Source organism: Magnolia sinica, chromosome 13 (assembly GCF_029962835.1).
Source record: "Magnolia sinica isolate HGM2019 chromosome 13, MsV1, whole genome shotgun sequence".
Lineage (NCBI taxonomy): Eukaryota > Viridiplantae > Streptophyta > Magnoliopsida > Magnoliales > Magnoliaceae > Magnolia > Magnolia sinica.
The window spans coordinates 33,866,989-33,878,208 of record NC_080585.1 but is presented as its reverse complement, the minus strand read 5'-3'; the positions used below and the strand labels follow the sequence as shown (position 1 = coordinate 33,878,208).

Below are 11,220 nucleotides of genomic sequence, written 5' to 3'. Positions count from 1 at the left end.
CAGGGAAGTGGATCCGTTGATTCAGATGTGACATCTCCAAAGCAAATCAATCAAAAATTGCTATTGAAATAGCTAGCAATAGACCTGTGTACCAGTGAGCGGAGGATCCTATTTCGCACCCAATATGTAAGCTATGTAACTTCCTGACTATGTTGCATTGATGATTCATTCCAGGATACACAGCACAATTCATCCCCACCACATCAGTATTAAAAGTAATTATTTTAGTTAGGAAATTAAGAATAAAAAATCCCTAAGAGTCATTGACACATACAATGCTTTTTGAATTTGATGGTTGAGTTAGATGGAATTGGTATGACTCAACTTCAGTTTTCAGTTACAGGCTGGTATTTTTGACAGTCTAAACCATCACTTAGAAAGAGAAAACTTCAACTAAAATGGGTTGCATGGGAAATTCACATGCAACCCAGATCACATGGGTCATGTGTCTAAGCATATAAGCCTTGCATACGATGGACTCCACCATGAGTCACCAATCACAAAAATTAGGCTAGTCTACTCATGATGGCCAGTCGCCTTGTACAAGAAGAATGGACAGTCTGATTCAACATACAAATGAGTGCCTATTTGTTGAGTGGACCAGTCTGATTTTTGCATCAGGTCATTTTCATGGTGGATCTCACCGTTTACAGCTAGATGTATTACACTTGACACATTGGCAAATGAGCTTTGTTGCCTTTGAAGCTCACATGCAACCAATTGTATGCAATCATACAGGTGTTGTCAACCCCAAGTTGTTTCCAGCAGCAATGAGTAAATCGACTATATTATCATACCAGGTGATCGTTATTGTCTGGCCCACATTCTTTCACGGATCAGATCTTCTGCACATTTGACACATTGGTGGGAAAGAAATGACTGTAATGAAATTTCACATGGAGACGTTTTAAAAAAAAATAAATTGATGTTTCCCTTTTTTGTTGATCTTTACCACTGACTAGAGGACAAGACTGCCTTTCTTATCTGCTTTTTGTTTTATATATATATATATATATGTTGTTTATTCTCTAAGATTTGTAGCTTCACCCAAATTTCTATGATGCGTGGTCAAATTTAGCTAGTGCATATATGAGGAAAGGAAGACTTAATGAGGTAGCCTAGTGTTGTCGCCAGGCTCTTGCATTGAACCCTCGCTTGGTGAATTCTTGTTTTGTTTTATCGTTAGTTTCCTTCTTTTATTGTAGATGCATTGAAATTACTATTTACATATCTTCCCCTTATTGGTAAGTTGATGCTCATAGCAACCTTGGTAATCTGATGAAGGCACAAGGCTTAGTACAAGAAGTAAGTCACAGTGGATTCGATACATTATTTTCATTAGATGTTCTTTAAGACTCGAAGTAGAATTCGAGAACTATGATCATTGGGTTGAGCAGTTGTTCTAGTAATGGTGTGTCTTAATTGTTTTAATAAGCTGTTTTGAAACTATTTCATGATTTCCTTTGATTGAATGAAGGATTGTGATTGTAATTGTAATTGATTCATTATTGAATGAATGAATGATTGTAATTGAATAAATGATGGTAATTGAATGAATGAATGATTATGCAGGTAGTAATTGAATGAATGAATGATTATGCAGGTAGTAATTGAATGAATATATGATTATAATTTTTTTTTTAAATGTAAGCAATAGCTACGAATATTGACCGTAGATGAAGGTTCATTCACATTTTTGTTACCTACGAATCATTTCGTAGGTAAAAGTTTCGCTAACACTTTTTACCTATGTCAAATTTCATAGGTAAAAGGTCATACCAGAGCCGAAGAACATTATATAGTTTTTAGCTATGGAAAGTTTCGTGAACATTTTTTCCTACGAACAATTTCGTAGGTAAAAGTCTTAACGCAGTTTGCATGCGCAAAAGTCTTAACACTGTTTTTACCTACACAAAATTCGTATAACACTGTTTTTACCTACACAAAATTCGTAGGTAAAAATCTTACCAATTTTTTCCTAGGTAGCTATGAAATTATATCATTTACCTACGAATTTTGTGGTAGGTAAAAGTGGAATTTCTTGTACACATCACCGTACAGCCCACGAAGCTTTTCCACTACTAACTTGGGCAGTGGAGGGGTCGCTACTCAATTTGAGTCGCATTTCCATCATAGACTTAGCTAGTGGAGGGGTCGCTATTCCTTCCAAGTGCCACTTGCAGATGGCTTGAAGAAGGAGAAGAGAAAGGGAGAGGGAGAGAAACGCACTTGTAGAGAAAGAGAAGAAGCAGAAGAAGGTAATTTTTCCAATCTGTTTTAAATTTATTTATTTATTTATTTTTATTTTTTTCTGCAAATGGACGCTGTTAGGATGCCCCGTAATGGCCTGTTACATACGTAACCCTTTTGAAATACCTTATATATGTGTTGCATTTAAAGAGCAACTACGTATCAAGTGGCATACTCTGCCAGTACTGTACCAAATGACTTCCCGCAGCAAACATTGACTTTCTGGTCAAATCCACAACATCAAATCAATTAAATTTCAACCGATTACATTTTCCAATTTCTGTTAAAAAAATGATACAGTGATTACAGTTGCATTGGGGACACTCGGAAAGTCCAATTGATCAATCTAGACCGTCTATTTGGTTCAGAATAAGTTTCATGCATTGCTAGGTAAAGCTTACACTGGTGGGATGATCCAATCACTCCATAATTTGACCTTCATTTTGATCCATCCATTCGTAGGCCATGAGTGTGATGGATGGTTGGAACACACCGATAAAAGTAATTCTTCAGAAACATAAGCAATCCATGATGGTCAACAACGAACGGACGGCTTGACTTGTTGATTAAGATGGTTTTTCTTGATCTTGAGCATCCATTTTTAGCGGATATTTTGATCAAATGGTTAGGATCATACAATCGGTCTGATTTTTACATGGTGGCCCATGAAACGTGTATTAGGCGTAACAGACAGCCCAGTTCTTTCGATCTTAAAATGCAGTGCCCCTCTTTAACAAGAACACCGTGGCATAGTATTGAACCATTTCTTTAATTTTAATTGAATATTTCCACTCCACCCTAACCTTCATCCATTTTTTTCATAACATTTTAAGGACATCAGCCAAAAATAAAGTAGATTCAAGGCTCAAGTGAACCATCCAGTGGAGATTATACACCCACCATGAACAAATTTCTGAGGAGATGGAAGTTTTGGATCAACCTGAAATTTATGTTCTTCTTCATTTAGGTCTATTTTACATGGGTTGAATAACAAATAGATCATCATGGTGGGTGGATCCTTACCCTTGCTCCGATGGTAGACTCTCAGGAGTTACAACACCCCGTCAAGGGTTCGAGCATCCATAGGTGGTGAAATTCCACTACCACGCGTGTGTGTTAGAAAAAAAAAAAGAAAAAAGAAATGGGCCTAAAAGGTTTCAAGCGCGTGGTCCCCTTAAGTCTTGGATCTACCTCATTTTTACACCTATATTTGAAATATGAAAAAATAAATAAATGAGTGCATGGATAAAACTCAGAGGTCACAGTAAGCCCCACAAAGCCCCTATTTTCCCAAACGCCACTTGACTTTTAAGCAATGGACAGAAAATCTCTTACTTTAAAACTATTTTCACCATTAGATATATATTAGATCACCCTTACCCATTAACAAAGCTTTTTTTTTTTTTTCATATTTAACAAATTAAGCTACCCATGCTTCACGGTAGTTAACGACCAACGGCGTAGAAACTAAAGAGAAAATAGGATCCAAATAAACTATTTTGGTAACTCTCTTTTTCAAAATTATTTTCTGAGAGTGATTTTCTTAATCTATATAAAGAGAATGATTACGATTATGTTAGATTACGTGAGATAGAGAGACTACTATTTGAAGAATCGTGGCCATCCATACCTGAAGAGTCCTTATATGTTGGAGACTTTCTTTACCTGTTTTAGTAAATGAAGAGCTCTTGTATTTGGAGATTGCTGTCCAAGAGTCTTTATGTGCCGGTATTATTAACTCAGTTGAAGAGTCTTGGCCAATTGACGTATGTGAGCATATCTCTACAGAAACATCACTATGATCCCCACAACTTTTCAACGGTGGCTTCTAATAATGACTGTTTTGGCTTGATGAATGCAGTGAGCAGCTCACCATGCCATAGGTAGGAATGGATTCTCTATGGAGCCCACTTAATTAGATTGGATTTGCCTCATTTTTGGTCCACCACCTAGCAGGAGCTTAAAAAAACAAATGGAAGCTGTGGGTTTTTCAAAAATATAATAGTGGGCGCTGCAAATGATTGAAGGGTGGGCATTTTTTTTGAAAAAAAATATCCTGGTGGGCCCTGCAAATGATAAGGACTGAACAATGGGCGTTAAATATCCGATGTTTCCTTCCATTTAGCTTACTTTAGTTTTGTATCTACCTCAGTTTTTGTCTCACCACCTAAAATGATACGGTGAACGTGATGGACCACGTGGGTTTTCAGGAGGTCTTCAAATTTTCATTTCTTCAATGAATACAAGGAAATAATAAATTATTAATTTAGACCATTGTCTGTAAAGAAACCAAGTATTTCTTCATGAATAGTGGCCTCTGTTTGTACGTTACATATCCAAGCAGTTCATCTATTTTGTGGAAAATTTTAGGGCATAAGTTCAAAAATGAGATAGATCCAAAGCTCAAGTAGCCCACGAGTAAGAAACCAATGTCTTACGACTTCCACGGTTAAAAGGTTTTTTCTTCCCAAGGTCTATAAGATTATTTATTTATTATTTAACCAGTTTTGTAGATCACGAAGATATATTTAACGAGAAAACACAAAAATATATCAGATTGATCCAAAACTTCTAGAGCCATAAAAAGTTTTTAATGGTAAGCGTCCACTTCCCACTGGGGTTTGTTCACTTGAGCTTTGGATGTGCCTCAATTTTGAATTCATATCCTAAAATCAGCATGCAGAACAGATGGACCGTGTGGATAAGCCACATGCATCACAGTAGACCTGAATGAAATTTACGCTCCTCAATTTTGGTACAGCTTCAGCATTGAAAGGAGCCCAAGAATGACCATGGTAAATAATTTATTTATAGGTATTCATACAGGTGAGTTAGAAAACAAGAGATTGGCTACTAAATTGTGATGTGACAGTTATGTAAGCTCCACCATGATGTATGTGTAGTATCCATACTTTCCTTCTATCTGGAGAGAGATATTTTTTAGGGCAGGAGCAAAATAATGAGACAGATCCAAAGCTCAAGTGTATCTACCACAGTGGGGCGTTGAAACTTTCCTACGACCTACTATGATGTTTATGTGAGATTTAACCCGTTTATAAGTAAACATAAGAATGGCTCCTTACTCTTGCCCGGGTGGTAGACTCTCAAGAGTTTCAACTCTCAGTCAAGGGTTCGAGTACCCATTAGGCGGTGAAATTCCACCAGTGTGAGTGTGTGTGCGTGTGTAAAAAATTAAAATTAAAAATAAAAAATAAACCTAGGAATGGATGAAGGGAAAAACACAAATATCAGGTTCGTAGAAAATTTTGTAGCCATCACTTTTATAAAAAAAATAAAATAAAATAAAATTGTGATAGGCGTTCATTCCCCACTTATTTTTTCTAATCGGATCCACTTGAGCTTTGGATTTGAATCATTCCTTAGCTCACGCCTTAAAATGATATATTCGAATGCATGTACAGCGTAGATACAACACATATCGCACGGAGCTTAGTGACATCACTTTAGTAGCAAAACTCGGTCCTGACAATGTCAGTAGCCAGTCCACGACACGACCCTCCTAACCTACATTAGGGCGAGCCCCCACCATCTTGCCAACTTCTCACAGTTTTTAGACAACTGATTCAGCCACAGATGTGTTTAATGAACAAGTTTTTTGTTTCCTGTGGTTTGGTCGATCAAAGATCCTCATTTTTTTGGTTCACACCCAAAATGAACCAGAAAAATAGATGAACGGTCTGGATGTACAATTTGTACATAAGGTGGGCCCATGAGGCTGAGGCAGCACCTAATCCGCTTTCTTTTTGGAAGACCGTTGACTGCTTAGATCTGCCTGATTTTTGGCGCCATACCTTAAAACGGTGCGGCGTTCTAATGGTGAGAGTTTAGCTTTCACTAGTGTTTCCTTCCATGTGGTCCACTTAATTCGTCAAACAAATCACGGTGGGCCCACAACTCTTTGAACGGTTGGTAAGTGGACATTCAATACCCACTAACCAAAACGCCAGCTTCGATTTCTAGATGAAGGGCTACAGTAACACGGCTTGAGCCATGAAACGCAGGATGGAGAGTAGCCTCGAAAATCGTTCTGATCATCTTATGATCGTAGCCGTTTAATATTATTACCTTTCAGCGTCTCATTCGATGGCCATCGATTGGATGGATGGTTAAGGGCAGCATGGGGCCCACAGACTGCATATTGGGTCCCACAAATTCCCACTAAGAAGCGAGAACGTTTTGGTACAAATGGGTTAAAAAACGTTTCCCACAAGCTGTGCACGAGCCGAATCGAGTCGAGCTTGGCCAACTCAGCTGGGTCAGCCAAACTCGGCTTGAATCAGTCTGCGAGGCTTGGCTCAGCTCAGGCCAACTCGAACCAAGTTGGAGTTGCGCTTGAGCTCTATCTTCGGGGGATCCGCTCTCTCCACTTATCTCTGCTGTGGGTGGGCTGCTGCGGTTCTGCCTGGTCTGTTGCCTCAGCTATTTTTGTAGCTTGACTATTTCTTGTAGTTTGCTGTTGGCAGTGTCGTCTGTTTTGTCACTTTGCTGTTTTTGGTCTTCTGTTTAGTCATAGATGCTGGTCTTTATCTTTACCCCTTAAATGTAGCTATAGGCCCATTTTTTTTTTATTTTTTTTTATTTTTCATAGAGGCCATATGATAGGTGAGGCCAAAGTCTGCCCACCTGAAATCTAGATCTCCAATACAATTGATGTTTCAAAAAAAAAAAAAGAAAAAAGAAGAAGCTAAGTTTGATATCAAGCCTATAAATTGTGTTTGAGTTTAGGTTTTAAAGTTTTTAATATATATATATATATATATATATATATATATATATATATATATATATATATATAAAATTTATTTAAATATATAAATATTTATAAAATATTTATATTAAGTAAACCCGATCTAAATTGAATTGATTTGAACCAAGTCAAATTTGAGTGAAGTTCCGAGCTAAGTTGAGTCAATAGTGGTCTAGTTTGGACTTGGTTCTAAATTTTTTCAAGCTAAAAAAGTCAGCTACAATTGATCCTGTTGTAAAAATATTGATTTTAATAAAGTATATTTCAAATACTAAAATAATATATAATATATAAAAGTTGTTTTGAAAAACACTTTTCTGTGGGTTTTTGGGAATAGTCCCACATGGAAAAGAGAAGAGAAAAAACTATGGTTTATATGAAAGATGTGGAGTATTATAATATTTACTTACGTAGTCCGTGGACTATGGACCTTGCGTAGCACTGAAACACCCGCGCGTGCGCTCGGGCTTGGGTACAGGCTCAGTCTCGATCTCAGGCACGGGCTCGATGCGAGGGCATGGGCATGTGAGGCAGTATGGCTATAGAGGCGCTAGTGGCGCACTTTGTACTTCGCACGTTCGCATCGTTTCGCTCCTTTGCGACCTTGAGCGAACCGGAGCGAGCCGTGTGCGAGTCGCGAGTCGCAGTGCGACTAAGTGGATATGGCGGGTGGCTAGTTAGCAGAGAGACTAAAGGATTGAGAGAGAAATCTCTCAATATAAATAGAGGGACTGAAAAGAGCTATTGCAGCAGAAACTGTAACAGCTGATCCATTAGTGCAGGGTCCAGCTGTAACTACTACATGGCTATCCCAACAGCTAGAAAACGGCTACCTGTTGTCTCACAACAGTCAGCATGCAGCAGCTTAATGGCCCATGCACAACAGTCAGAAAACGGCCATAAAACAGCTAGTTTTCTAACAGCCAGATATGGCTTAATGGAATTTAAGTCTTTAGACCATAACCCCCTAGCCACCATAGCCTATAAAAGGAGGACCTGGATGGGTTTCCAAACCATCTCAACTCACTCCAGTAAACCCATATGAACTAAGACAGCCAGCCCTTCTCCACTCATATATTTTAGTGTTTCCAGCAACATAGCAAGACTTGAACCTTAGCTTAAAGAACAGACCAGCGGTGTGGTCTAGGACGGTTCAACTGAACCAGTGGCTGAAGATTTGAACTGATTTGTACAGAAATCGAAACTATTTTTTCTCTTCTTTTCTTCTTCTTTTGGGATTTTTCTTTTATACTGTAATACTGCTAGAAAGTGTGTAATTGAGTTCCATTTGGTGGGCCTTCGTGTTTGCTGAACGCAGACCCACACCAGGCTCGTCGTATCCTAGAAGCTATTTGCCTGTAACCTATCAGCATACTCAATTCACTTGAGTAGGGGCAAATAACGCTTTAAGGACAGCGTTTCAGGCGTGCTTCAGCCTGTCCTGATTTCTGATTATTTTGCAATTTTTGATTTCCACATTATACAGAAATACATTAATCTGTATAATTTCCAACAAATTCGAACCGAATTTCAATTTCAAATGGAGTCAATTGAGCTAGCCCAACGAGTTAACCGAACTAACTCAATCCATATACAATTCTATTATAAATATAACCCATAGTTTTATGAAAATAATTTTAAGATAGGAGGTTTGGCGTCCATAGACCAGAAGACAGGCTGGCATGTGTAAAAATCCCTCGTTACATTAATTTATTATTATTTTTATTTTTATTTTTTAAATCCTCCTCATTATGCCAACAGTTGCTATTCTATTCCTTGAGACACGATGTTGGCCCTTGTTGGCACGTGTGCCGAGTGTGGCCATTAGCTCCTGACCGTCCATCACCATCCAAACCATTGCTACCTCCTTCGATTTGCCACCCACGATCAGCAGTCTCTAAACAGAAAGCATGGAAGGGCTCACCCTGCAGCTGATTCGCGGCCGTTGGTTCATGGTCTTCGCCTCGTTCCTGATCATGTCAGGGGCTGGTGCTTCCTACATATACGGCATCTACTCCAGCGACATAAAATCATCAATGTCCTACGACCAGCAAACGCTCAACACCCTCGGATTCTTCAAAGACCTCGGTGCCAACGTCGGTATCCTCTCCGGCCTAATCAACGAAGTGACCCAGCCATGGGCGGTCCTCGCCATCGGTGCAGCCATGAACTTCTCTGGCTACTTCATGATCTGGCTCGCCGTGACAGGCCGCATCACCCAACCTGCAGTCTGGCAAATGTGCCTCTACATCTGCATTGGCGCCAATTCACAGACCTTCGTCAACACCGGCGCACTCGTCACCTGCGTCAAGAACTTCCCAGAGAGCCGTGGCATCATAATCGGCCTCCTCAAGGGCTATCTCGGTCTCAGTGGTGCCATTTTCAATCAACTCTATCTAGCAATCTACGGCCACGATTCAAAGTCACTGATCCTACTGATTGCGTGGTTCCCAGCTGCACTCTTCGTCGCCTTTCTTGGAACAATTCGGATAATAAAACCCGTTCGGCAGCCAAACGAGCTCAAGATATTCTACTCATTTCTCTACACTGTACTCGCGCTCGCCGGATATCTCATGCTTATAATCATTATTGAGAAGCAGTTCAACTTCTCCGCTCCTGAGTATGGTGGCAGTGCAGCCGTCGTTCTTTTCTTGATATTCCTCCCTGTTGGTATTGTCTTGAGAGAAGAGATTTCAATATGGAAGCTCAAAAACAAATCCACGATATCCGTCGAGATACAAGAACAACCATCTGTATCAGCAATTCCACCACCCCCACCACCGATTCCTTCATCTCCCAAACAGCAGCTATCAGCTACACGAACACCCATTTCCCGCATTGCAAATATATTTAAGTCGCCAAAGAGAGGCGAGGACTACACCATCCTCCAAGCGCTCGTGAGCATCGACATGCTAATCATCTTCATCGTGATTATATGCGGCCTCAGCGGCACTCTGACAGCAGTAGACAACATGGGTCAGATCGGCGAGTCGTTGGGATACCCACATCACACGATCGGCACCTTTGTATCATTGATAAGTATATGGAACTTCTGCGGTAGGGTGGCGGCTGGTTTTGTATCTGAAATTCTCCTATCTAGGTACAGGTTCCCACGACCGTTGATTCTCACGTGGGTCCTACTCCTCTCTTGTGTGGGCCACCTCCTGATTGCATTCCCCACCTCAGGGTCCCTCTACATAGCGTCGGTGATCATCGGATTCTGCTTCGGAGCGCCATGGCCGTTGATCTACGCCATCATTTCTGAAGTTTTTGGACTCAAGTACTATGGTACATTGTACAATTTTGGCGCCCTTGCTAGCCCGCTTGGATCGTATATATTCAATGTGAAGGTGGCGGGGCTACTTTACGATCGGGAGGCGATGAAGCAGCGGGCGGTTGTGGGTGGGGCTATTACCGGCAAGTTGACTTGTATTGGGCCTAAGTGTTATAGATTGTCGTTCATCATCATCACGGTTGTGACTTTCATTGGATCGTTGGTTTCACTTGTGCTTGTGATCAGAACAAGGAAATTCTACAAGAGTGATATCTACTCGAGATTCCGAGAGGTGGGTGAGATGGGAACGGATGAGACTTGTGCCGACCGCAATGGGAATGATGGGAGAGAGAAGGATGAGGAGAGAGCGTCTTCTACAGCTACGATGGATGACAACAAGCTATAGAGTGAGAGAGAGGGAGGGGAATGCGGATCGTCTGTTTCTTGGGCAGAGGAATTTCCTGTGTCCTCGAATTTCATGACCCTGTTAGGTCACATGGTCATGTTTATGTAAAATCAGTCCCGACCACCAAGCGCATCCCTCCTGTTATAGGCCGAAAGCCCAAAAATCAACAGCATCTATAATTCAGTGGAAGATATGATTGGAAACAACGTACTTTCCATTAGTGTGGTAAATAAAGTATGGGTATGAATTTTGGGCCACCAGACTAAATTGTTGTGTAATTTAATGATGGGAGTAAGTATCAATTCGATCATGAAAAAAAAATATATATCGAAGGTGGACTTCTTTCTCTCGACTATTTCTTTTGGTGTAGCCTGGTCAGTCTGGTTAATGGTGAGATTGGATCCCATAACAATTTCGTTTTTCTTCGTATAAACTCTCATAGAGGGTGTGGGAATTATTTTTGGCAGGGTCCACGATGATGGACACGGATAAGTACTAATACCCTCTGAAGTGGATTGCTAC

The 11,220-nt window shown here is 40.2% G+C and overlaps 1 protein-coding gene across 1 annotated transcript; it reads left to right on the top strand.

Moving 5' to 3' along the window:
- Positions 1-8,783: 8,783 nt before the first annotated feature.
- On the top strand, positions 8,784-11,014 carry LOC131224087 (uncharacterized). The gene has a single exon (XM_058219652.1). The coding sequence runs from the start codon at positions 8,929-8,931 to the stop codon at positions 10,696-10,698; it is 1,770 nt and encodes a 589-aa protein (XP_058075635.1). The 5' UTR covers positions 8,784-8,928; the 3' UTR covers positions 10,699-11,014.
- Positions 11,015-11,220: the final 206 nt, after the last annotated feature.